Raw genomic sequence first — 27,401 nt, 5'->3', positions numbered from 1 at the left:
GAATTTTATCAAGTGTTTGGGAAATTACAAAGGATGACCTATTAAGACTCTTCAAAGATTTCCATGACGAGCATCTACCACTTTTTAGTCTTAACTTTGGGATTATAACCCTTTTACCGAAGACTACAGAAGCTAATCAAATCAATAGTACCGTCTGATTTTCCTACGCAATGTTAGGTTTAAAATTTTCACTAAAGTTGGCACTAATAGAATTATCAAAGTGGAAAGTATAGTAGTAAGCCCTTCAGCAAGTAGCCTTTATGCCAGGTAGGAATATCACGGAGGGTGCCATAATTCTGCACGAGACATACATGAATTACATATAAAAAACATAATGGAGTCATTTTTAAGATTGACTTTGAAGAACTATGATAAAGTTAAATGGTCCTTTCTCCAATAGACACTTCGTACAAATTGTTTCTCTTCCAAGTGGTGTCGATGGATTGATAACTATGTTAAAGAAGGTAGTGTCAGAATAAAGGTCAATGATGATATTGGCCACTACTTTCAGACTAATAAGGGTTTGCGCCAAGGAGACTTAATGCCCCCGATTTTGTTCAATATTGTGGCTGATATGCTCGCAATTTTAATCAAGCGAGCTAAAGCCGATGGCCAAATTAACAGAACTAATCCACACTTGGTGGAAGATGGTTTGTCGATTTTGCAATATGTAGATGATACCATACTTTTTCATGGACCATGATTTAGAACAAGACAAAAAACATGAAGCTCTTGTTGATTGTTTTTAACAGATGTCCGGACTGAAAATAAACTTTCATAAGAATGAGATTTTCTGCTATGGGGCGACAAAAGATTTTGAGTTTCACTATACTGAACTTTTCAGATGTAATCTAGGATTGTATCCTTTTAGGTACTTGGGGATACCTATGCATCATAGAAAAATTCAGAACAATGATTGGAGGGTAATAGAAGATAGATTTGGAAAAAAGCTCAACTATTGGAAGGCAAAATACTTGTCTTATAGTGGATGGCTTATATTACTTAATTCAGTCTTAAGTAGCCTCTCTATGTTCATGGTATCTATTTTTGAAATACTAAAGGGTGTCATAAAGAAATTAGATCAATATAGATCCTATTTTTTCGCAAGGAGGGAATGATAAGAAAAAATATTGCTAGGCTAAATGGGACATACTGTGTCGCCCTAAAGACCAAGGAGGTCTTGGTATTGCCGATCTAGCTATTAAGAATAAGTGCATGTTAAGTAAATGGTTATTCAATTTGCTTAATGGGGATGGAATGTGGCAAACGTTAATCAGAAACAAGTACCTAGCTTCAAAACCGTTGTCGCAAGTTGAGATCAAACCTCATGGTTCACAATTCTATAAAGGTCTTCTAAAAGTGAAAGATCAATAATTAAAATGTGGATATTTTATTATGAACAATGGATCACAAGCTAGATTCTCGGAAGACATCTGGTTAGGTCAAAGACCTTTTTGCGAGTCATACCCACAACTTTTTACAATTGTTCGCAAACCACATGCAACAGTGCAATCGGTTTTGTCAACATTGCCTTTTAATTTGTCGTTTAGGAGGGCTTTAGTGGGTGATAAACTCAATGAGTGGCAAGCATTGGTGACAAATGTGGCTCATGTTAATTTAAATGAGGAAAGTGACATTTTCTCTTGGAGGTTACATGCGAGTGGAAATTTTACGGTTCACTTGATGTACCAATTTCTTAAGAACCAAGATGTCCCTTTTAGGCACAAGCTAATTTCGAAATTGAAATCAATATTTTCCTTTGGTATATGCAACAAGGTGTCATACTAACAAAGGACAATTTATCTAAAAGAAATTAGAAAGGTAGTTGGATTTGTTGCTTTTGTAATAGCAATGAAATCATTAACTATATCCTTTTTAATTGCCACCATACTAAAAACATTTGTAGGGTAGCACCTACCTCGATCGAACATATGTTTTTCGGGTGGTTGTCTAGGACCTGACCTCTTTAAAAGAAAGACACAATATTTTAGTAGGTGCAACAACTTTATGCTGGTCGATTTGGTGACGACGAAATGATATTTGCTTTAACGATGCAAAACATAACTCTTTTTATAAGTTATCCTCGTAGAAACATATTCGTAGCAGCCATGAAGCTTTTTGCGAATAATAGATGGTAATATAATTATAGTCTTTGTCCTCCTTTAAATGTACAATGCTTGTGAAAATGCAGAAGCGGGAAGGTTTTACATTATTAAAAACTAATCGGTTACTCGTGCGTTGCGACGACTTAGAATAATACCTATGTAAACTATCCATAAAAAAATTCAAGATTTTTTATTGATTGTCTCCGCTCTCCGTATAATTTTTTTTGGTTTGACTAACTGATATTATTATTTACTCCATTCAATATGTCTTGGTACAACACGACCAATAAAGTGAGCGATTAGAAGAGAGTTCACAACGACTGACTGAACGAACAGAGATTATAAAATGACATAATTCCACCATACAGAGACCAAATAAGAAAAGTTTGTGAGCTTAAGTTTCTAAAATAAGTCACATGAATTTAAACTTATAGAAAAGATAGATCAAAATATGGAGTGATTGCTAAAGTCAGTCATCAATAAAAACTGGATGCACTTCGTATAAATTATGCTGCTTCGTAGCAATTACTAACATTTAAAACCAACAAATAACCTTTCATTTTTACTGTTAGTGTGACAAATCATTGTTGCTTCATCCAATTCAGCAACGTCAAACACCATGGAGTCCATTGCGCCAATGTGGTCTCAGAAACGACCTAATGGTTGCAAGAGCCAAGAACGTCGTGTCGTGCTTGGGCTGTAGCCTCGGCCTGTATTGCTGGTCCGGCCCGACACGATTATATATTTTTTTATTTTACAAAAAACATATATATATATAATTTATATTCAATATTAAAAACATCCGAGCATGATATTCTATTGGTTAGACAGTTTTACCTAGTGTCTTCTGCCCTTCTTCCACCAGAGCATGGGTTCAAACCCCACCTCTTGCACCGTTTCGACGGGTTGGCCCGGCACAGTCAGCAGGTCGGCATGACGTGCCGGGCCGCCGTTTGGCTATCTATAGGCGTGCAACGGATTAATTTGAAATAACTGTGAGAGATTATTTGTAAAAAGATGACACGGGATGACCGTTGAAATTAGTGCTTTAAGTATAGTATAGAAAAATAGTACCGGTATTAAATGCTAGAGGTTGGAAATCTCTTTCTGTTCCATGATTCCATCAAGAACAATTCCTCCTCCAAGACCAGTTCTTCCTCCTGTACGTCCTCCATAAATACATGGCCAGCTCTACCACATCTCTTGCAACATTACTACACATACCTGCAGCTAGGAGTGAGGTGCAGGCATGGCCTACTGCTACTATCCAGCAAGAGCCTGCTATCTCCTGTTCCTCATCTACCAGCCCGTCGTCTACTACCTGTTGCTCATGGCTCCCCACACCATCGCGCTGTCTTTCAGCTACGACTTCTCCAACCCGGGCGACCTCGACCGAGCAAATCTCACGTACCTCGGCAACTCTATCGCCGGCGACGGAATCATTAACCTTACAAATATGAATGACACCTGGAGCACCGGCGGTGTGGCCTACCCGCAGCCGGTGCGCCTGTGGGATCACCGCACCGGCAGGAGAGCAAGCTTCACCACCAACTTCTCGTTCGCCATCAGCGGCGAGCGTACCTACAACCGTGCGGATGGCATGGCCTTCTTCATCGGGTCCTTCCGCTCAGCCGTGCCGCTAGACTCAGGCGGTGGTTTTCTCGGGCTCATCAGCAACATCACTCCACCGCCGCTGTCGACTGTCGGCGTAGAGTTCGACACAAACAGGAACATATGGGATCCCCAGGACGCCATTGACCATTTTGGCATCGACGTCAACAACATCACCTCCATCGTCGTTTACAAGTCGCTGGGACAAGATTTCCCAAACCCGCTCTCTGGTACCATGTCGGCAGGCGTCAACTACGATGGCAGCTCCAAGGTTTTATCCGTTAGCCTCCGGCTGGCCAACGGAGATGTTCATGACCTCGAAACGTCGGTCGACCTTAAAGCCGCCGGAGTGCCACAGTATGCCACCATCGGGTTTTCGGCGGCCACCGGCAATCACGTCGAGTCGCACCAGCTCTTGTCTTGGTCCTTCAACTCAAGAGGTAATTAGTACGAGATTTCCTAAAACTCAGATATCTGAATTTTAGTTTTTTATTCAAACGACACTTATTGCATATATTTTATACTATATTTATAGATTCAACACGTTACAACTTATATAGGTATAAAATATATTTTTTTAGTTACGAGAATAAAAGAACTCTTTAGACAAAATTACAAATTCGACAAAATATAATCTTAGTTGGCACAAAAATAGTTTATAATTTATAATTTTTTATAATTAGACAAACACAAGATTTTGATTTATTATTATACAAAGATAAATTATAAAATATAGTAATTTACTTGTATGATTTGGTTAGACACCGCTGTTGTCTAAAATCATCTAAAAATTCGGACGTGAATTAATATAAAGTCTTACTGTTGTACTCTCTTTACCTAATAAGAGTTATGAGGTAAGGTGTCAAACAAAGCTTAGAGCATCTCCAAAAGACTCCTTATTTTTTAATCTTTATTTGACTCTCTATTTACCTTTTTATAAAGATTACACTATATATGTAACATCTCACTCAGACCGACTATTTATCTAGTTTGGCTAACCAAATTTAGCTAGTGAGAGAATTAATTTAGAGCACCGGATAGCTTGGCGAGTTAGATATCTAATCTGTTGGAGAGTTATTTTGCTGTTGAGTAGCCAAAATTTAGTTTGTCAAGTTATTTGGCTAGTCACATGGAGATGCTCTTAGCCTTTATTTTTAAATTCCATTTCATTAGTTTGACCATTTCATTAGCTAGAAGTCAAGATCTTAGTTCACCATTTCATTAGTTTGACCATAGGTTTAATTGAAATCTAATATATGACAACTTTTGATCGTAATTAAAACTGTAAATGCATCAATGTTGGGAAAAGATCCCCAGGCCCCTAGGGCCCACTGGTAAGAGAGAGCGCACGGGATAAGGACCTCTAGACTACTGAGGACCACCGGTCAACGGGGGAATAAGGTAACTGTCTCCGCTAGAAGCATCTGCCCCCGGACAAACCCCAAGGCACCGAGCCTAAGGTCGAACGTGGCAGAGCTAGAAAGGGGGGTCGGACAAACCAAAGGGAAGCCACTTGATTGGATTCCTCGCCTGGCCCAAAACTGACCCGCCATAAGTGGTCGACCGCATTAACTATGCCTGGCCGAGCCATAGTAGAGGGTCTGTCTGCCTCCCACTCATGACTTGCGAAGCCCCCGGGCCTATAGCGCACTCATGACCTACGAGCCCCTCGGGCTACGACGTACTCATGGCCTATCGAGACATGGCCTGAGCGTGCAGGCCATGTACAGGTCCCGCAACGTGACGAGCCACGCCGAGACCTAGACTACGAAGGCTAGAGTTCGGCTTAGCGCAGAGGTTGTAATGATGGTGCCATGGTTGTCAGGACACCCCACATCCAGCTATGAGGAGCCTTAGGGGGTGCTCCACGCGAGAATGGAGGAAGACCACAACCGGCAACAAGCGAGGACCCGTGGTTGCATAGATAGAACCACTAGTCGTGCTAGCCCTTGTTGGAGGAACACAGTCACAACAGAATAAACCCTCTAGATTGAGCCCCTCGGAGATGGATAGATGTGTAGCCGATTTGCGTTGCCTCCACCGGGGCATCCGACGTCGACCGCATGTGAAGCAGTTCAGTTGAGAAAAAGTGGCACCAGAGGCAAAAATGGGGAGATGTCTCGAGGTACCCATCACACAAAGCCACGAAGGCAGTCATATGTTGAATCCCATTAGGGTTGAGGTGGTGCACCTGGATCTTGTAGTAGTGAAGGAGCCCCACTAAGAAAGGGTGAGGGGGCATCGCGAAGCCCCGCTCATGGAAATGCACGAATGAAACCACGAAGCCTGTCGGCGGTTCTGGAACCTCTTCGGAGCCGTGGAGCAGGTAGTCTCCCTCATGAAGGAGCCCACTAGAAATAAGTGCGTCCAGGCGGCCTTGATCGACGAAGGAGCGTCTCCAGAATTCTATGATCACCCGAGGATGGATGGCGGCGACAGGAACTCAAGGTGAGGGGGGCAATGGAATAAGGGTGGGCGTTCGGGTTACCCAAAAATTTCAGGTCGAGTAATTCGGGTATTTTAAATTTCGGGTTTTGAGAATCGATACTCGAAATTACAATGGGTTTTACAATACCGAAAATTTGGGTACCCGGAATTTCGGGTTCGGGTTCGGGTATTCCCGAACTACCCAAACTATTGTGTTGGCTTAATAAAAACACATACACCCTATTAAATTTGTATAAAAATATAGTTTGAATAATGATATACATGGACATATAAAACACAAGCAATCTACAATCACAAGTTATGCACACTTACATATAATTATAGATGTACAAATTAATAATTAAGCATGACATGAGTACATGACACATGAAAGTTTGGGTAATTCGGGTATTTCGGGTACCCGATTGTGATACCCGAATTACCCGAAATAAATTCGGGTTTTGCAAGTTGCTACCCGAAATTTCCGAACAAAATTTGGGTTTCGGGTATTTTGGGTTTGGGTTCGGGTATTCTGGGTTCGGGTTACAGGTTATAGGTTTTTTTGCCCAGCCCTACAATGGAACGAGGGGTGCACGTGGAACCCTAGAAAACAAACAGGGAGTCAAAGCCAAGCAGCACCTCATCCCAAAATTGAGAGTGGACGACCCACCAAGATGCGATCGTCGGATCAAAGGCACACCCCCGATAAGCAATAAGTGTCAAAACTAACATGTTGCTGACCTTGGTGAACAGGCTCGAGTCGAACAGAACGCCTCCCCCAAAATTAGATGACACCTAGATCTGGCCCATGTGCTAGGCAACGACCGTACGACGCTAAGGCCTGACCACCACGCGACCATTCTTGGGTAAGATGGCTTGTCCTATCTTTTCAATTCATAATACTATCTCCTCCTGCAGGGAAGTAATCGGTGAGCCCATGCTGACCACCCGCTGCGAGGAGGCCTGACTTGGGTTGAAAACTTAGAGTTTGAAGGCCATCCCACCAAGTGTTCGTGGCCGCTCCCAAAACCAAAGAGCGAGGGGTGATTAATAAGTGAGCACCCAACGACCAAGACCCTAGCTCACAAGCTCCAAGGGCAATTCTAAATTGTGTTTGAGTCCTAGGGAACGTTTGACTCATGGTCTGTCGCGAAGAGATGCAGCGAGCTATCAAATCCAATCGAACAGGGATGACAACTATATGAGTTGGCACCTAAGAGTATGAGGACGATTCATAGCAGACCCTGCGCCTAAATCATGTGAAAGGAGTCGGGGCCTCACTTGGATCACCCGTTTGAAGCTCGTCGAGCGCCATGATCTCGACGATTGAGGGAAGCATGGTACAACTCGCCCTTCCCCTTCCGGTGAACGAGATGCGTGGGAATGTGTAGTAAAAAATACGAGGCATGTCCCCCTAAACGGATCTGCTATAACGAACAGGGGACTCAGGGGCTCGCTCCGTAAAAAGGGCCTCACTTGGATCGCCGTTTGAAGCTCGCTGAAGTGCTATGATCTCGATCGTCGAAGGGAAGCATGGTACAACTCATCCTTCCCCTTCCGATGAACGGAATGCATGGGAAGGGGTAGTAGATAATATGGGCACGCCCCTAGGATATATCCACTATAACGAACAGGGGGCTCGGGTGCATGCTTCGCATACCAAAAAAGGGGACCAAACAACCCAGGAGGTCACCTCCACGCGAACAACGACACGACGAACCCTAGGCAGAAACACAACCCCGCAACACCACGACCAAGTTCCCCACTTCCTCCCAATGCAACGTTCTCACTGCTTCTAAAGGCACACATACAAACGTAGCCCAGTACAGTCGCCCTCGATGCCACCAAATGGAGTGTGATCAGAAGATCGTTGAAATTACAAACAGGGCTCCAAAGCACATACATCAAAGCCCATTTTTGTGTTAGCCTCAAGCGCGCTAGAAAAGGAACAAGAAAAGAAAAGGTGTCCCCACTCCGCGGCCAATATAAGTGACAAAAGGAATTCATGCATTACAAGGCTCAAGGCTGAGGACATGTCCAAGTGATCTTGCGATAGCAGTGACCTATGGTCATGCTATGACTAAGGGGAACCATTGATAACATCCTCCTGTGGAAGGAGGTTGACCACGACCTTGGTAGCCACACCAAAATCATCCTCCATGTCCTCTAGAGCGTCGCTAGCCACATCCTTTGATAGGTCACCGATGCCAAGCTCGAAGCTCGACCGGAATTGAACGAAAGCCAGTGCACCGACAGCATTGCGACAAGCGCCACATCGAACAGCTTGGCGAACTTGGTTCGAGACGTCAAGATGGCGCTTTAGGCATGAACAAGGGCAATAACCCTATCCTCGCCCTCACGAAGACCCGACACCTCTAGCTCTAGCTTTGGGAGAAACTAAGGAAACAAGGGTGGTCAGAATACTCAAGAGAAATCTCCATAAGGGGAAAATACGCCACTAACCCGCAACACGACAGTCTGCCTCTTCTAAGTGGGCGCGAAGACTGAACACCTCACCATCGACAGCCTCAAGGGCAATATGGGCGGCGGCCAGACTCCCCCACAGATCCGATGGGGTCTGCATCGAGAGAATGGGAACCCCGCCTAGGTAAAAAGGCGTCCTGAAATCCTTCCTCTAGCCCATCAAAATCACCTAGTTGCGCGAGGCGTGAAAAGTGTAAAAGTAGAATCAGGATCCTGAGGATTCTGTAGCAAAAAAGGAAAACCCATACCCCAAATCAATCATCCGTGCACAAGGGGTCTTAGCACCAGGGGACGGTCCTCTTTTGAATATTCGCCTGGATCCATGGATAGACAGGAAGTGACTGCTCCTGTTTCGACAAAGAGGGCAGATCTAGGTATGGCAAGGCCACCTGGAGGAACTGTTTATAAAAAGACTTAGGGCACAATAAAGCGACATGATTGTCGATGCCACATATAGGATGAAGCGACGGTTCAACACCTAATGCGTGAACTATGGAAGTTTGCGTTAATACAATGGGCAATGGATCTGATGCGCCAAGAAGTGCGCTGATCGAAAAAGGACACAAGGAAGACACCATCTGTTTCCCAAAAAACAATGAAAAAGATTAAAAAAGCTCCTAGGAACGCGCCTACCCTTCTGCGTTGGGCGACTCTTGGGTCGTCCCTAATGGGGACACTCCGAGGCAGGACGCTCGCCATGGTCCATGGTCAAACAAGGGATCCCCAAAGGGTTCAAGCGGTGCAGCCTTCCGATAGGTTGCCGTTTCTAGGAAGACAAAAAGATGACACACGATGCCAATAACGAAAGAGAGTGGAAGGACACTTTACCTATAGCGACTGACTGGCCACCCGAAGGCTAATGGAAAGTCTCACGAATCCTACCAACTGAACTTGGATCAAACGCACCCTAAAGCACAAAAGTCAAAGCGCATGAGAGCAAATAACATCTGAACCAGAAATAGTGCACAGGATAAGGACCTCTAGACTACTGGGGACCACCGATCAGTGGGGCAATAAGGGAACTATCTCCCCTAGAAGCGCACACCCCCGGATAAACCCTGAGGCACTGAGCCTCGAATCGAGCGTGGCAGAGCTAGACGGAGGGGGGGGTGAGCGAACCGAAGGGAAGCCACTCGAGTGGATTCCTTACCTAGTACAAAACTGACCCGCCATAAGAGACCGATCGCATTAACTACGCATGTCACCGAACCACAGTAGCGGGTTAGTCTGCCTCCCACTCATGACATGTGAAAGGCCCTCGGCCTGCAGTGCACTCATGACCTACGAGCCCCTCGGGCAGCGACGCACTCATGGCCAATCGAGACTAGGCTTGAGCGCACAGGCCATCTACGGGGTCCGCAACATGACGAGCCACACCGATACCTAGGCTATAGAGGCCAGGGGTCGACGTGGCGTAGAGGTAGTAATGATGGTGCCATGGTTGTCGGTTTTAATACTGACAACACGCTACGGAGTTGGCCGCGTAGCGCTTTTCTGTGAAAGGCGATGACGATCGCAACTCGATGGTACGTGAAGAGCACGTCGGAGACACAAGCGATTGCTCAGGTTGGCCACTCGGTGGCGTAGTACCCTGCGTCTTGTGGTTTCTGTCTGTGTGCGGTTGAGTTCTCTCTGAAGTATAGGGGAAGTCTAGAGGAAGAAGATGAGGTTTATGGGTGTCTATCTCGATTTCGTAGGCTCCCCCCTTCAGCCTTATTGCTGACTGAATTGGGGTTAAAGAGAAACTACTACGAGTCCACGATCTACACGTTGTGCTTGTTTTGCCTCTCGTCGCATTGGGCTACAGTCAAATGAGCCGTCCACCGATTTCCGCGCGCTGCACTTACAAGACGCGACTGGTTTCTCACATACGTGCACCTACACCTTCCTCGGACTCCAACGACTCACGTTCGACCGAGGCCCACCAAGGGCCTTTCGGATGGCCCACGAAACGTCTTCGGGTTGTGGTGGCCCGGGGGATATCTATCCCCAGAAGGGCCCCATGTCGTCTGCCATAATGAGCACGAGCAGAGACGACCAGGCGACCAAGACGTATACAGACAACACGACCTCACCAGGATAAAACACTTGGTTTTACCATGATATAGTGGCTCCTTCTCGAGGCAGCCACTGACGGTTGACCCCCCACCTTGACCTATATAAGGAGGAGGTTAGTCATAAGACAAGGGGGTGGGACCCAAGGGATTCGACTCTCAGAACCACGACGCTCGACAGAAGGCGATGACACACACGAGATCCGAAGACCTGCAAGTCAGAGCCAAGGCTTAGTATAGGACGACTTTTAGGTCCACCCGCACATAAGAGACTTGGGAGCTCTTCTTCCCCCTCTCGCCCGCTTATAACCTACTTGTAACCCCTACTACAAGCATCAACTAACAAAGGTGCTGGTAGGGCGAGCCACCGAAGATTGAATGTTGGGACTTTTACCGGAACCAGTATAAACCTTGCACCCACCGAGCACATCATCTGGAGTCTAGGACGCGCGCATAGAAATTTACTTATCAGAGCGGAGCTTCAAAACACCGACAATTAATTTTAGTGATAGAAATCTTTGTTTCTCATAGAAAAGGTTAAGGGTTAAAACCCACAATATTGTTTAGTTTTTAATATTTACTATTTGTTAGTAGAACGTGAATAATGGCCCGGTGAAAAAATGAGAACCCGAGTAAAATAATGACGGAAACGGAAGTCACCATGAAAAATCTTGTATCAAAATCAGAAAATAAAATTGGGATTTGAAACAGACGGGAGACACAGAACGGAACAGAGAAAACGGATAGTTGGCGCTTAGATTTGACCGATAAATAAAATAATAAACTATATTTTTTGGATTTAATTAAACTTTGCCATATTTAAATCAAATAAATAAGACTCATAATAAATGCTAGGATAATAAAAAGTTAATCAAATACTTCCTCGGTATTAATTTATAATTTGTTTAACTTTTTTGTGCCAACCTTAATCGGTTCGTCTTATTCATTTTTTTGAACAAACAAAAAATTCAAAGCCATATACCTAAAGTATATTACATGTTAAATGTTATTACAGTAAAAGTTAATAATAATTATAATTTTTTAAAATAAGAAGAAACTTAAACTTGATGTTAAAAAGTTAAACGGATTATAAATTAGAACTATAAATTAGAACGGAGGGAAGGAGTATGAATTATATGGATACATATGATATCAGATTGACTCAATTTAAATAGGCGTACGTCTATTATAAGTGTAAAAAAGATGAAATGGGATAAGTTACACACGGTACAAATGTGATCCGACGACATTCAGAACATTACATCATTAGATTGGTGCCAGAGAAAATTTATTTTGTAGGTTCAAACTTAAAATGGAAAGGATGGGAGCAATGAACGGCGGCGACACAATTTGAGGGGTTGCCGGTTGCCACCGTCGACGGCGGTGGGGACGCGTGGGAGGGGGAGCGGTAGGATCGCGGGTGAGAGGGGAAGGATGAGAGATATCCAAATTATTTATTGGATTTGAGTCTTAAGTGAGAATGAATGATCCTATGATCTGAACTGTTAATTTTGATGGTGTGAAAAGTCTAAGTACAATTTGTTTAGTAAATATAGTATATATTATAAATATGGGAGTGATCTAGTTGGGTGGATTTTGCAAAATTTAAATACGGTGACTAACTCGATTGAATGTATTTATTACTTAGGTGACAAATAGCGCTCCTTATATACGACTCTTGGTCGGTCTTAAACCTTATCCAAGTGTTTTTCATAAAATAACTCGCGAGAAGTAATATTGTTAATTAATATTTCTAATTATAGGGAGTAGAATTTTTTTCTGTACATAAACTATATCTGTATTTAATACTCTCATCATTCTTTTTATTTGTTGTGTTTAGTTAAAAACAAGTCGGTTGTTCGTGCGTTGTGACGGTTTACAATAATACCAATATAAACTATCCATAAAAAATTCAAGATTTTTTATTGATTGTCTCCGCTCTTCGTATAATATTTTTTGATTTTGCTAACTGATGTTATTGTTTACTCCATCCAATATGTCTTGGTACAACGCAGCCAATGAAGTGAGAGATTAGAAGAGAGTTCACAACGACTGACTGAACGGACAAAGATTATAAAATGACATAATTCCACCATACAGAGACCAAATAAGAGAAAGTTTGTGAGTTCAAGTTTCTAAAATAAGTGATATGAACTTAAACTTATAAAAAAGATAGATCAAAATATGGAGTGATGGCTAAAGTCAGGCATCAATAAAAACTGGATGTGCTCCATATAAATTATGCTACTTCGTAGCAATTACTAACGTTTAAAATCAACAAATAACCTTTCATTTTACTGTTAGTGCAACAAATCATTATTGCTCCATCCAATTCAGCAACCTCAAACACCATGGAGTCTATTGCGCCAATGTGGTCTCAGAAACGACCTAATGCTTGCAAGAGCCAAGAACGTCGTGTTGTGTTTGGGCTGTAGCCTCGGCTCGTAGTGCTGGTCTGGCCCGACACGATTATATTTTTTTACAAAAAACGTATATACATATATAATTTATATTTAATATTAAAAATATTTGAGCATGATGTTCTACTGGTTAGAAAGCTTTACCCAGTGTCTACCGCCTCTCTTCCATCCGGACATGGGTTCAAACCCCACCTGTTGCACTGTTCTTTAACATTTTACGCTAATTTAAACAAATGGGCTAACGGGCTTGCCCGGCAGCAGGCCAACATGACGTGCCTGGGCCAGAGTTGTGGCCCGCGGGCGTCTGGCCCGTGCCGGGCCGCCGTTTGGCCATCTATAGGCGTGTGGGTTAATTTGAACTAGCTGTGAGGGGTTATTTGTAAAAAGATGACGCGAGACGATCGTTGAAACTAGTGCTTTAAGTATACTAGTCGGTTGTCCGTGCATTGCGACGACTTACAACAATACCTATGTAAACTATCCACAAAAAAAATTTCAAAAATTTTTATTGATTGTCTTCGCTCTCCGTATAATATTTTTTGATTTGGCTAACTGATGTTATTGTTTACTCCATCCAATATGTATTGGTACAATACGACCAATGAAGTGGGCGATTAGAAGAGAGTTCACAACGACCGACTGAACGAACATAGATTAAAAAATGACATAATTCCATCATACAGAGACCAAATAAGAGAAACTTTGTAAGCTCAAGTTTCTAAAATAAGTCACATGAACTCATACTTATAAAAAAGATAGATCAAAATATGGAGTGATTGCTAAAGTAAGGCATCAATAAAAACTGGATGCGCTCCATGTAAATTATGCTACTTCGTATCAATTACTAACGTTTAAAACCAACAAATAACCTTTTATTTTACTATTAGTGTGACAAATCATTGTTGCTACATTCAATTCAGCAACCTCAAACACCATGGAGTCCATTGCGCCAATGTGGTCTCAGAAACGACCTAATGCTTGCAAGAGCCAGGAACGTCGTGCCGTGCTTAGGCTGTAGCCTCGGCCCGTAGTGCTGGCCCGGCCTGACACAATTATATATTTTTTTATTTTACAAAAAACGTATATACATATATACAATTTATATTAAATATTAAAAACATCTGAGCATGATGTTCTACTGGTTGGATAACTTCACACATTGTCTCCCGCCCTTCTTCTATCAGGGCATGACGTGCCTGGGCCAGAGTTGTGACCCGCGGGTGTCTGGCCCATGCCAGGCCACCGTTTGGCCATCTATAGACGTGCAACGGGTTAATTTGAAATAGTTGTAAGGGGTTATTTGTAAAAATATGACGTGGGACGATCGTTGAAACTGGTGCTTTAAATATAGTATAGAATTATATAATATAGATAAGTTAGCGGATGATAAATATTTAAAGACAAAGGTAGTATTAAAGATATAATTTTTTTATATTTTTCTCATCCACTGTCTCTTGACTACATAGACTGATAGACATTAGAGGTCCCGGTTTTTTCCGGTCCAATTTGTGCTTTTTACACTTTATATATCACCCAAACTTACACGGTGTATGCTTATACATGTTAGAACAACTCATATATAACAATAATAATAGGTGCGGAGTTCGAATGTGAGATATATTGAGGTTGCATTCATACGAATTAAAACGATGTACATCTAATGATAATACATAGTCTGATCCGTACGGGGTTCGATTGCAACGCACAGTCTGGCCCAATCATTCACTGCCTTTCAGCCCAACTCACCCCGCTTATTCCGTGTTTTTTCCCGAACAAGGTCCGCAGTATGTCGTTTTCTTCTGTGCGGTCGATTATCGATTTTCTTCCGGACACAGACACACAATACGATCATTTCTCATTTTTGTTCGTTCATTTTTTTTCGGTCGTAGAATTAAGGGGTGTTTGGTTACATGGGCTAATTTTTAGTCCCTGCAATTTAGTTCCTTTTAGTCTCTAATTTACCAAACATAAAGATTAAAGAAGGGACTAAACCAATTTAGTCTCTAGTCCCTTAAAGGGTAGCTAAAGGGGACTAAATCTGATTTTCCCTAGGCTGCCCTTATTTCTAACCTTGTGCCCAAGTGTCCGCGCAGACCAGTTTTTTTACACGGCTACATACTAATGTACTGCCCCTTATCCACCTAGTTTTTTAACTGCCCAATTTTTTTACACGGCTACATACAAATGTACTGCCCAGTTTTTTTACACATGAGCTAGCTAGTACACATGAGCTAAACGGTTACAAGCAAGGGCATTTCAGACTTTATGTAGTGCTCAGAATCTAATTAGTCCCTACAACCAAACAGAGTAGGGACTAAAGTTTAGTCCTAGGGCTAATGAAACCAAACATGGCCTTAGACACCCCAACTCACCCCACCCGTTTAGTCCGAACACGGTCCGCAGTCCGTATGTCCTTTTCTTGTGTGTCGTTGAGTAGCAACCAGCTAGATGATCATATGTTGCTACGGTTTTCAATTATGTTGAATTACAGAGTATAAAACACAAATATATAGTACTTTAATATGGGGTACTCACTTTTGATGGGTCTAGACGGACCCTGAAGCTATCTATAGCCATGGGATGACGAGCAGTCTACTCCAACTTAAAGTTTGAGTTCGTTCAACGGTCCCGAACCCCTACGTGTGCCATCTGAACCCCTACGTCGGCCGGGTTTGTTTGGCATTTACAGTATGGGGTCGGACCCGCATGGGACGGTCCCGAACCCCTACGTGTGCCATTCGAACCTCCGGGCAGGGGAGGTCTGGTGTCGCCACGTGTCAAGGCCATCACGAATGGGACCCGAACCTCCACAAGTACCTCCTGGACCCTCAACCAAGGGAGGTCCGGGGTTGGCACATCTACATGCGCCCCCAACCACTGCTCTTCGCCCAAGCGGGGGTGCGGTGCTGCCACGTGGCCCGAGGCGTGTCGCGAAAGCTGGGCCTCTAGCTTGGGGGCCGCTCGCATTAAAGACGGGTTGGATGCCCGCTTATTCACACCAGTGGCAGGTGTCGTGTGCCCTGCATTAAATATAGGCGGCGTGTGCAGAACACAAGGCCTGAGGCGTGCCAGTAACCCGCGTGTTACCGAGACGAAGACCATTGACCCACTGTGCGTAGGGATGGCAACAGGGATTTTCCCGTCGGGGAATGGCTCCCCCTCCCCGTCCCCACGGGGAGAGAAATTCTCCGTCCCCGTCCCCGCGAACGCTCACGTGGGAGCTTTTTCTCCCATCCCCATTTCCGTCAGGGAATTTATCCCCTTGGGGAACCCCGTGGGGAATCTGTCCCGCTAGAAGGACAATATTTAAAGATAAATTTAAATTGATTGTATCAAATTAATACAAATTTAACAAACATGATTGTAAATTACAAGACACATCTACTTTAGAGTTTAATTTGCTATTTTATAACATTGAGATCTGACCATGGCTAAACAGGGCTTTTATCTTGAGCTGCTTCAGCATACTACTACGATCAAGGCGGAAAGTCCAGTGCTTATTGATCAAAGAAGAAGCGATAGGGGTCTTCTTAAGATAAGAAGAGTTGCTTTGATGAAAAGAGTGTTGCCATGCACTGAGTTTTTATTATAATTTTAACAAGTAAATTGACTAACTTGGATAAAAACGTTTCGTGTGGCGGGTACACGGGGAACAGGGATGGGAGATGGTTTCCCGTCCCCGTCCCCGCGAACCCCCGACGGGGATTAAATTTCCCCCATTTAGATCCCCACGAGGACTAAATTAGCCCCATACCCGTCCCCTAATAGGGGAATTTCCTGCGGGGAATCGGAGATCGGGTCCCATTGCCATCTCTAACCGTGCGGCGTGTGGGTAACTTCCATCATGACTCCTGTTGTTCCCATTACAGCACCAAGCGAAAAGACGGATGGAGAGGACAAGGACCACATAGTCCACCTACTCCCCTACGCAAGACGACGAGCCTGTCTACGCCACATCCTACGCTAGAGCCTTCACCCACACGCTGACAAGACGGGGCGAAGACGAGTCCGGCCAGAGGAGTCCTCATGGCGACCAAGAGAGGATACCTGCCCGCCGCAGGGGAAGACCTTGTTCCACCAACTCTATCCATCTCTCCATGCTTCATATTTTTAGTATTCCTAGGCCCACCTGTCAGAGCCCAGCTCCCTTATACGTGCTCCCCTTGGGCTATAAAAGGGAGGGCACAAGCGTTGCAAGAAGACAAACTCAAGCGCACTGGGGACTAGAACCCCTGGGGGACAGACTCACTTGAATCCCCATGGAGACATCTCCAACCACTTCTAGACTTTCTCAAGCTCTCAGCTATACAGCTCACAAGTGGAGTAGAGTATTACGCTATGGCGGCCTGAACCACTATAAACCCTTGTGTGTTTTTGTGTTGGTCCATCTCATCAGGCAAACCCTAGGTTGCCCCCTATTCTTAGGATTAGGTGGATGCATTCCGCCACCTGGCTAGAATTTCTCTCCGACATTTGGTGTGCCACGTAGGGGGAATTTGGAGTGTGATTTCCCTAGTCCGCTGATGGAGTGGCTTCTCTAACATCCAGTGGACATGGGGCGGATGCATTCCGCCTCCCGGCCAAAGTTGTCCCTCCTCTGTCATTTAGTGATAGGGGAAAGTCGCATTATGACTTCCTCTACCTGCCAATAGATTTCAGGAATGAGGCTAGAAAGGGCAACATTTTTATCAACCTGACCTCATCGGAGGTGGCTTGCCGGTTGTAGGGGCCCCATGGGGCCTACCACACGGACTGGTGGGCTTTCAAGAGCGGCACCAAGACCCAACACGTCGACGACAACCTCAGCTCCATGGCGTTTGGGGTCGCCTTCGTCAGTCACTATCAAGCTCCGCCCTCGACCCTCACGGAGGCAGTATGGGCCACTATTTAACCTTCGAGTCTGATGCTCAACGTCGCTTGAATGGTTAGGTCGGCCTCGTACCTTATACCCATAAGGTAGCATGATAATGAACTCTTTCTTTGTAATAGGATATCATCTATCTATAGTGCAGTCCGGTGAGGCCCGCCCTCATAAACCTGGTCAGGCTTGGTGAGGGCCACCCTGATAAACCTGGTTCCTAGTGTTTGCAGCATAGATCTCATGTATCCATTAACAAAGGAAGAGTTTGCTCTCAGTTCAATCCTTATGTATCGATTTCTTTACCATGTCTTTAAGTTACACATGACATTCCTTCTACCCCCACTCGAGATTCTTGCTTCTATTGTTATCATGAAATCTGAGTTATGTAACTAGCTTGTCACTTAGTTTAGGGACCCCCTTAATGCTGAATAGGGATCGAACTGCTGGGGACTAGTTTAGAGCTACCATTAGACCAGAGAACGGTCCCCTATTCTTAGGGTTATGCGGGTGCAATCTGCCAACCTATTGCATTTTTCTCTACAACACGTGTGTTTCATTGGCTACATGGATATGAATGTGAGTTTGGAGCCAACAACCATGACTCGGATCCCCATTTATGTAGGAATCATGAAAACCGATGTTTTATATAGTAGAGATTTTCTTTTGGACATGACACCAAAATAGTCATTAGTTGTTAGTTGCTCTAAGGCCCTCTTTGGTATGACTCTTGGATCATCAGCTTTAGCTCTATCTCAAGCTCATTTTGAAAAAATAGCTCCTTCTTTATTTTTAGAAGGAGCCTTGTCATACTTGGTTTTAGAAGGCAAATTGAATACGAACCATGTACGTGATAGGATCAAAAGTCACGTACACAACGATTACATAAACGATTCATCATTGCAGAGTGCTCGAATAACATAATAACATAAAGATTATTTAAATGAATTACAAACTGATGTCGAAGACATCCACATAGTCATAGACTTCATAGAGATCAAAGTGCTTAAGCAGCAACATAGCTAATTAAAAAAGGCTTCCACACACATCTGACTAGGGGATAACTCTAGCCTAGTCCTCAAAGTCGTCGAAGTCTTGAAACTTCTAGGGATCAACCTCTATGCCTTCTTTGCCTGAGCAGTGGTTGCAACGGGAGCAACCTAGTGTTTATGTGAAAAGCAAGGGTGAGTATACAACAATGTACTCAGCAAATGCCTCATTTGGTTGAGGTGGACTAGCTTTATGTGTAGTTAGGCTATTAGCATGTTGCTATTACTTCATCAAGTATTTATCATCAATATAAGCTAGGCTTTAACATTAATCTCAAGATTATCAACCCATGGGATATCTCCTCATAGAGGAAATATCAGTACATATATACATGATCATCATAATTGTAACCATTGTATCTTAAATCAAAGAGTATCCCAAGGCTGCTCTTAACCATGACACAACTAATATACTAGTTTCTTAACACTCTACAGAGGTCGCACACTTTACCTATGAGTCATGGTCCCTTTTGTCTCAGGCGGATCAAACCCTTAAACACTTTTAACGTGAGTTAGCAAGGTCTCACTACGTAGTCTTTACAAAGATTCCCCCGAAGATATATTTGCCTATTAGGTTTCCCCAGTGTTGTAAGTATGGTAAACCTCCCCAAGGGGGCGAACCACCCTCGATGGAGAGAGTACTACATAGCCCCCATTGGCGACACACAGGCTAGGCAAACTATACCTTGGTTTTCTCTAATTAATTAGCTAAGGACGTCTCATACCATCCCATGGCCGCATTATTTTCCCGGGTTGTCACTCAACGAACGGGTACTTACGGAGAAGTACTCGGGACGCAGCCGAGTCTCCTTGATCTCCCAAAACCATATATGAAACCTTAGAAATATCGTATAATAAATGTATCTCATCATGTTCATTGATTAAGTTCAAGCACTAGCATTAATGCTAATCATCACATCCCAACCCAAAATGTAAAGAAGAATAGGGTAAATAGAAAGCTAGTTAATCCTTAGGTTAGATCATGTTGTGCGGGAATGTAAGTTTTTAGTTTTCATGTGATGTAGGACATAAGTAGGTCAGAGAACACTTGCCTTCACCAAACTGCTGCTTAGGATCGTCACCTGCTCCTCTTGCGAAAACAACAGACTACTCGTTGTTTACGTGACACAAACATGCATTTAGTACACTTGGATAAAAGTAAAAGAACTATACACCAAGCATATGCAATAGAACACTCGTGTTTGGTAAAAGGTTTTTGCAATAACCATGGATTTTATAAGCTTTGGATGAATTAATGCACACACTTTCTTTTTATTGTGTTAGTTATGAACAAAAAATGAGACTCTAGATCTAATCTAAATTATAAAAGTAAACCTTACATTTGAATAAATTCTAGAAGAGCATGGTAAAACCCTAGTTTAAAATAATATTTTGTCAACTACTAATTTTATGACTTAGCACACATTTATGGTTCAACAAGCATTAGGAAAAGAATGAATGATTTGCTCCTGTTATTAGCACCTAGGGCTTGCTATTTTTTCCAAGTTAGGACACATGTTAGAATGTTTGTCGCTGACAATAAACATGGCTCTAATTAGTTCAATTAAACTAGCAAATCTTTATTAAATGAAATACTAAAATAGGAGAAAATCATGTCGCTGACATGTAAACAAAATTTCAATGAAGACAATGCAATGTGACCCATTTCATTTGGAGTTTTATGTGAATGTTATGAGGTTTCAAAGTTTCGAGGACCAAAATGTAACTAACCCTAGCTTTCAGGGGCTAGTAGAGGATTTTCCTGAGACTCAGTGTGTAGGCACAAAATTTTAGGGAGGTGTATGGCCTTTATGCAAAATTCGCAGGTGTAGGCGTGACTAGGGCGACGTGGCCAAAGCCCATTGGGTGAGGCTTGCCACAAGATGGGCTACATGGCTGATGCCGCAGAGGATCCGAGGGATCGGGCGGGTCAAGGTTTGGGGAGCGATCGTGTGCAGACATGTGGTTAGTCGGGGATGATCCCGCGACAACGCGCTCGCGCGGAAGGCACTCGCAACTGGGCGGGCCCACCAGTCAATGTCACCAACAGGGGCGTGAGGACAGTGAATGACACAAGGGTCCCACATGGTAGGGTCTGCGCAGGCGCTAGTGTGTGTGAAGGGGTGGCTTTTCTGCCGGTGGGGTCCACCAGACAGCGGCTCCATGCACGTGTACATGAGGGGGTGGAGAGATTGTAGGTGGGCCCTGGATGTCGGGGCTTTCGTCCACCTCCCGCTCATGTGCAATGCTGGGCACGACGACCATGGCCAGTGGTGGCACAAGGATGGGGAGAACTTCGGGCACCAGCAGTTGGTCGGAGGGACACGACACAACAACGCAGTTGCGGTCGTGGTCCCGCACCGGCGACTGTGCAAAGAAAAAAAGAGAACAAGGGAGTGAATGAGGGAGTTTGGCCGATAGTTTCTCACCTCGGGGTGGAGCTCGACCAGGTGGTGCTGCGAACGATGACGACAGTTCTTTGAGCGTGACATGGCGATGTGATCGTGATGCGACGATGCTCCGGATACTATGTAGAACGGGCACATCGGCACATGTGGAGCCCCGACATGCAGGGGCGACTTCGAGCGCGGCGTGGTGACTGGCAGTGCGTGGGGAGAGTGGGGCGTGGTCTTGGGATGTAGGGGAGATCACCGAAATTGTTGCAATTTAGCACTTTTTTCAAAAAAAAATCACACTTGGACCCCTTGACGACTTAATGTCGTTTTTAGACCCTTTGCTCGGCGTCATATACCTTGGTGCCAAGATAACACGGGACGACGCCATGACCTAAGGCACCGAGGTTACTGATGCGCTGGACTCCCGTGCCGCACTGGCGCTTATCAGGGCCGGACCTGGGGGGTTGCCGGGGGTGCCACGGCACTGGGCCCCCAAAGACATGGGGCCCCACCCTCTAAAAAACATAGACACCTGCTTTGCTCGTCAGCCCGTTTTCCACTGGATGACTGCGTCTGCTTATCGAACACAATTACACAAATATCGTGTTGCTCTTTTGGACTGGAAGTTGGATCGCGGTCATGCCGCCTCCGCCTAGCACCTGCCCGGCCCCGCCTTGGCGATCGGTGATCGCCTGATCGGCCTGCTCTTGCCACTGTGCCGACGTGTCCGGCCACGCGCCGCAGCCGTTTGCGTGTCATGTTGCCTGACGCTGCCCGCCTAGAAGGTAAAATTCCTGCTTACCTAAAAGATATTCGTGGTACCTTTATTTGTTTTTAGTTAGTTTAATTTGCTTTTATTTTTTATCAGCCCATTAAGATAGTGATAAATAATACTCCATTGTCCTCATTTATAATTCGTTTGACTTTTTTGTGGCAAGTTTGATTGACTCGTCTTATTCAGAGTTTTTGCGAAAAATGAAAAATTCGAAGCCATACTTAAAGTATATTATATACTAAACGATATTACAGTAAAAATTAATGATAAATATTTTTTTGAATAAGACGAGCTGATCAAACTTATGGTAAAAAGTTAAATAAATTATAAATTAGAATGAAGAAAGTATGTGTTTATAATTATATATATATATACATGGGTAGATAGGGCCTCCCTATTGGGTTTCGCCTCAGGCCCCCAAACGGTCAGGAACGGCCCTGGCGCTTATGTGGCTGAGCTCGACACCATGATTCATGGTGCCGAGCTCCCATCTCCCGCCGGTAGGTTTTCCTTACTTCTGAATTTGTACTTTACGGAAAAACGCTATGCTTTTCTAGGATCAGCTTATTTGCGTCAGTCACCAACCGCTTACATGTGAGAAGATATGTTGTCTACTATTTTTTTGTCTACTTTCTAAAATAAAAAATACATAGACATATATATTTATTTCTATTATCTCGTAGAAGATAATGTGTAGTAATAAATATTTAACTGTTCACGGTCGATCATTAATGGATATTTCAACCGGTTTGCGTCGCGTCATGAAGTCCTTCAGCTTTCTCAAGTACCTGTGCGGCGGTATGGTCGCTGGCGCCCATCGCATACCCGTGACCGCAGCCACCACACCCATTTTGTCTTGTCGGCATACGCCGCCGTCTCCTTCAACATGGAATTCGTGATGCGCGACGACGAGAGCGCCACGTTCAACGTCGAGGAGGAGCGGATCGATAGTCTGAGTCCATGCCGCCGGCATCGCTGCTTCGTCCAGCCACCAGATCTCGCGCGCTGATGCTGGACTACGGAAGCAGAAGGGCACTTCAGCGCCGGTGTACGCGGCCGGTGCCAGCACCGCGTCCGCGTTAGTGGCTACTTCAGCGCCGGTGGACGCGGCTGGTGCCCGCACCGCGTTAGTGGCGAGGCAGCAGCGAGCAGCCAACGGGACGGGAGAGCCGGTTCCTAGTAAGTGCCTAGCTGTTTTTGGAAATCCGAATAGATTTGCCAAGATTTATTTTGGAAATCCTAGGAGATTTGCGAACAGCTATCTAGCTCACCTAGAAAAGGTCGCTCGGTGTGCAAAGGCGAAGCAGCAAACAGGATGCAAGAAAATCTCGCTAGAATCAGAAGACAGGAGCTCAACCTCGTGAATCGTGGCGCCGAGCTCGGCCATATCATCGCCATACCTCAGTTTTATGGACTATGGTGTCGAGTCGTGTTATCTCGGTGTCACGGCCTATAAGCTATCAGCTTGTTCGCTGCGGCTTGCTGCGGCTGCAATCCGGCTGCGGCTGCGGCTTCTACAGTATTTTTCTCTCTATGGATTGCAGCTGCAGCAGTCCAAACAGCTGCAACAGTGTCGGCTTGCAGCCAGCCGAACACGCCCTATGACGCTGAACAAAGAGTCTAAAAATAGAAATACTTTATCTAGAAGACTAAATATGAAATTTGTTCAAAAAAGGGCTAAAATTCAAAAAATCCGGTTGGACGTGCTGGGTGGTTTGAATAGGGGCTGGGCGTGGGCGGTTGCCCGGTACGCGCGACGTGGTGCGTGTCGCGAGTGGAGGGAACAAGAATATGACATGTGGTTTCGTGGCTCAGCGTTAGGACCGGGCATAAAACCTGAGCCCGAAGTCCGTTACGCAAAATACTCGAACCCGTACCCGTTTAGTCTGAGACCTGTTACCCGAACAGTTCTAACGTGTAACAAAATGGAATACCTGAACTAAGTTTGGGTCTAATCGGGTATTCACCCGCGGTACCCGAAGTACCCATTCTACCCGAAATTAGACAACACGTGCCAGGTCGAGCGCTAGCCGCTAGCCCAACAGCGGCACAGCCCACGGGCCACACCCAGTTGATAGCCTACTCAGTTCTTCCTCCTCCGTCAGTCACTGGCTCGGTCCATTCGTTAGCATATCACCAGTCCTTGATCAGCATTGTTAATACTACTAGCTCGCTGCTGAGTGCTGGCTATGCGAAACTTCATTCCAGTTTCTTCACAAAATTCCAACTCGAGCTCGTCGTCGCTATCGCTGGACCGTACGAACGTGCCGGCCCCCTCCCTGCATGGTGGACCAAAGAGCCACCCAGATCAGGGCGGATCCCCGTGAAATCCCCCTCTTGTTCTTTAATTACTCCCAGGCGGAGGAAAGGCGGCAGTGCACAACGACAGAGACGAAGACTTTGGAATCGTCCTTGAATACAAGTACGGGTACCCGAACTTATACCCAAACCTAAACCTGAATTTGCGGGTACCTGAAATTGCGGGTACCCAAAATTTCGGGTACGAGTACGGGTTCTACGGTTGAAAACCCGAAATATAAAAAACCCAAAAAGCCCGACCCAAAATTTCGAGTAAACGCGAACGCCCAGTCCTACTCAGTGTATCGGCTGGCATGACGATTGACGGAAGGGGTCCGTGGGGCAGCGGCGAGGCCCTCCGCGCGCGAGAGCGCCGCGTTGGCAAGCGGGGTCCATGCAATAGTGAGAGGGAGGAGGCTTAATGAGGGCGCGGTCAGCTACTAGCAGGCGGGGCCCACGGCGCAGCGGCACTGGGTGTGGATGTGGGCACACGCGGGCGCGTGCAGGCCGTGGCTGGATCGGGCCGAAAGGCCAAGGGCGAGAAGGGTGAAGTCTTCCTTTTTTATTTTCTTTTTATTTAAATTTAGTTTCCCCTTTTTGAATTCAAAATTAAACATGATTCTTAAATTTGAATGAATGCACACCAAGACACTTCAACTAATAAGTATATAGATGTACCAGTCTGTGATGCAACAATCCATGACTCTGTTAGGTTATATTATTTGCCAAGATACAAATACATATTCAAAATAACTCTCCCTTTTTAGAGAAAAGGAAAAGAAAATAAATCTTTCACGGTGGTAGATTTCATATTTGTATTTCTAAGTTGCCACATAATCATGAAAGAAATGAAACCTTGGTTAAAACAGCCTCTCATAGTGAAGAGTTTCATTCAGCACAGTTTCACAATTAATATGCAAGAGATAATATGTCTAGGTAATGATTAACATGCGTGAGAAGGGCTTTCTTCTTACTCCCTCCGTTTCTTTTTAGTTGTCGCTGGATAGTTCAATTTTGCACTGTCTATCGACAACTAAAACGAAACGGAGGAAGTACTATCTACCCAAAGTTGTATTACCCCCTTTGTTGAGTTTTTTTTTTAAATTTTTTTTGTTGGACCTAATATGCCGAGACGAAGATCTGTTCCCCACTAATGATTACTTATCAAATATGTAGGTAATTGAGAAAACGGATTTAGAAGGTTGATTTGATATATTTCATGATAGATGGAATCAATATCTACCTTAATTAGATGAAGATTTTAGATGTTACTTTAGATATGTTCATAATTGTAGAGATGAGTAATTTGGGAAAATAAATTAGATCCAAATGCTAATTATTACCAGTGATGATTATGATGGTCTACCAAATGACGACCAGAGATATTTCTATATATCGTTTATTTACAAAAAGAAGTTGGTTGATGATCTACCAAATGCTCGGTGTCGCTCAAGTCTCACTGTCTAATTAATAGCCATTATTGCCTTCCGTGTTAACAGATCCACCTAAGTTCGAACTTTGGGTGATAATACTTTTAGCTGTTGCGAGTGTGTCATTTGCTGCTTTAGTGGCTGCTCTACTTTGGATTATCATGCACAGACATTATTCCCGTGCCTCATCGATGAAGATAGAGTTGCAAGGTAATAACCCTATCATTTAACTTCATAATCCCCTAATAAACTAAACATCTAGTCATATTAATTTGGAGCGAAAAATCTTTCTATTCGTCGTCCCAGTTGCAAGGGAATTCTCGTACCAGGAGCTGTCTGCAGCGACCAGCAACTTCTTCAAGGACAGGAAGCTCGGCGCGGGCCAGTTCGGGGAGGTGTACAGAGGTGAGCTGCCGGACCCTCTCATGCCGCCGGTGGCGGTGAAGAGGCTGACGAGGCAGATGGAGGCGCGGACCCGGAAGGACTACGTGACCGAGATCATGACCTTGGGCCGGCTCAGCCACCGGAACCTAGTGAAGCTCGTCGGCTGGTGTCAAGGCGGCAATGAGCTGCTGCTCGTGTACGAGCTGGTAACGAACAGGAGCCTCGACGAGCACCTCCACAGGTCAGAGCGCCTGCTGGCGTGGCCTGAGAGGTACAGGATAGTGCTCGGCATAGGCTCCGCCATAGAGTACCTCCACACCGGCGACCAGAACCCCATCCTGCACCGCGACATCAAGCCCAGCAACGTGATGCTGGACGATGACTTCGAGGCCAAGCTCGGCGACTTCGGGCTCGTGAGGCAGATCCATCCAGGACATGGCTCTTCCCTCGAGGGCACCGTCATGATCGGGACTAGGGCGTACATGGATCCCGTATGCATGAGCACCAACACGGCGAGCACAGCGTCCGACATATACAGCTTCGGAGTGCTGCTGTTGGAGATCGCCACCGGCCTGATGCCGACCGAGGTGGCGGGCCCAGGAGGCCTCCTCTCCAACACCCTCATCAGCACTGTCCGGGAATACTACGGCAGGGGATCGGTCCTCGAGATGGCTGATAGGCGGCTGAACGGCGACTTCGACGAGGGCGAGATGGAGCGGGTGCTGCTCGTCGGTCTCTTGTGTGTCCAGCAGGATCGCCGTCACCGGCCGGAAATCAGAATCGCTGTCAACATGCTCTCGAATCTCAAGCTTCCGAGTCCTAGAATTCGTTCCTGAAAAGATTCACTCGCCAATAATAGGGTGCCTTGCCTCTCGAATCTCAGGCTTCCGACTCCCAGATTCGTTCCTGTATGTACATAGTGCTTTGTGAGTTAGCATTTGGTCTGGCTTTGATCACGTATTCCTCTATAAACTAGCAAGCTGGCTCGCACAAGAACTAATGTGATGTTTGGTTCACATATTTGTAATGTAACGGGTAACAGATAACGTTAAATCATGTTTATCTAAGTCCAATCGTAATCGAATACCATACTAAAAATTAATATCGGTC

The 27,401-nt window shown here is 44.9% G+C and overlaps 1 protein-coding gene across 3 annotated transcripts; it reads left to right on the top strand.

Moving 5' to 3' along the window:
* Positions 1–3,297: 3,297 nt before the first annotated feature.
* LOC100192834 (uncharacterized) lies at positions 3,298–27,401 on the top strand. 3 transcript variants are annotated; one of them, XM_008673867.4, is made up of 3 exons: positions 3,298–4,156; positions 25,977–26,117; positions 26,214–27,401. In XM_008673867.4, exons 1-3 carry the CDS (start codon positions 3,355–3,357, stop codon positions 27,125–27,127), a joined length of 1,857 nt encoding a protein of 618 aa, XP_008672089.1. In that variant the 5' UTR covers positions 3,298–3,354; the 3' UTR covers positions 27,128–27,401. The 3 variants fall into 3 exon arrangements, with proteins under 3 accessions (XP_008672089.1, NP_001345514.1, NP_001131497.2); NM_001138025.2 differs by lacking the exon at positions 3,298–4,156 and adding an exon at positions 22,998–23,358 and having other exon boundaries at positions 26,214–27,351; NM_001358585.1 differs by lacking the exon at positions 3,298–4,156 and having other exon boundaries at positions 22,989–26,117; positions 26,214–27,354.

This window comes from Zea mays, chromosome 3 (genome assembly GCF_902167145.1).
Source record: "Zea mays cultivar B73 chromosome 3, Zm-B73-REFERENCE-NAM-5.0, whole genome shotgun sequence".
Classification (NCBI taxonomy): Eukaryota; Viridiplantae; Streptophyta; class Magnoliopsida; order Poales; family Poaceae; genus Zea; species Zea mays.
Note: the sequence above shows the minus strand (reverse complement) of the source record. Positions and strands in the feature narration are given on the sequence as shown.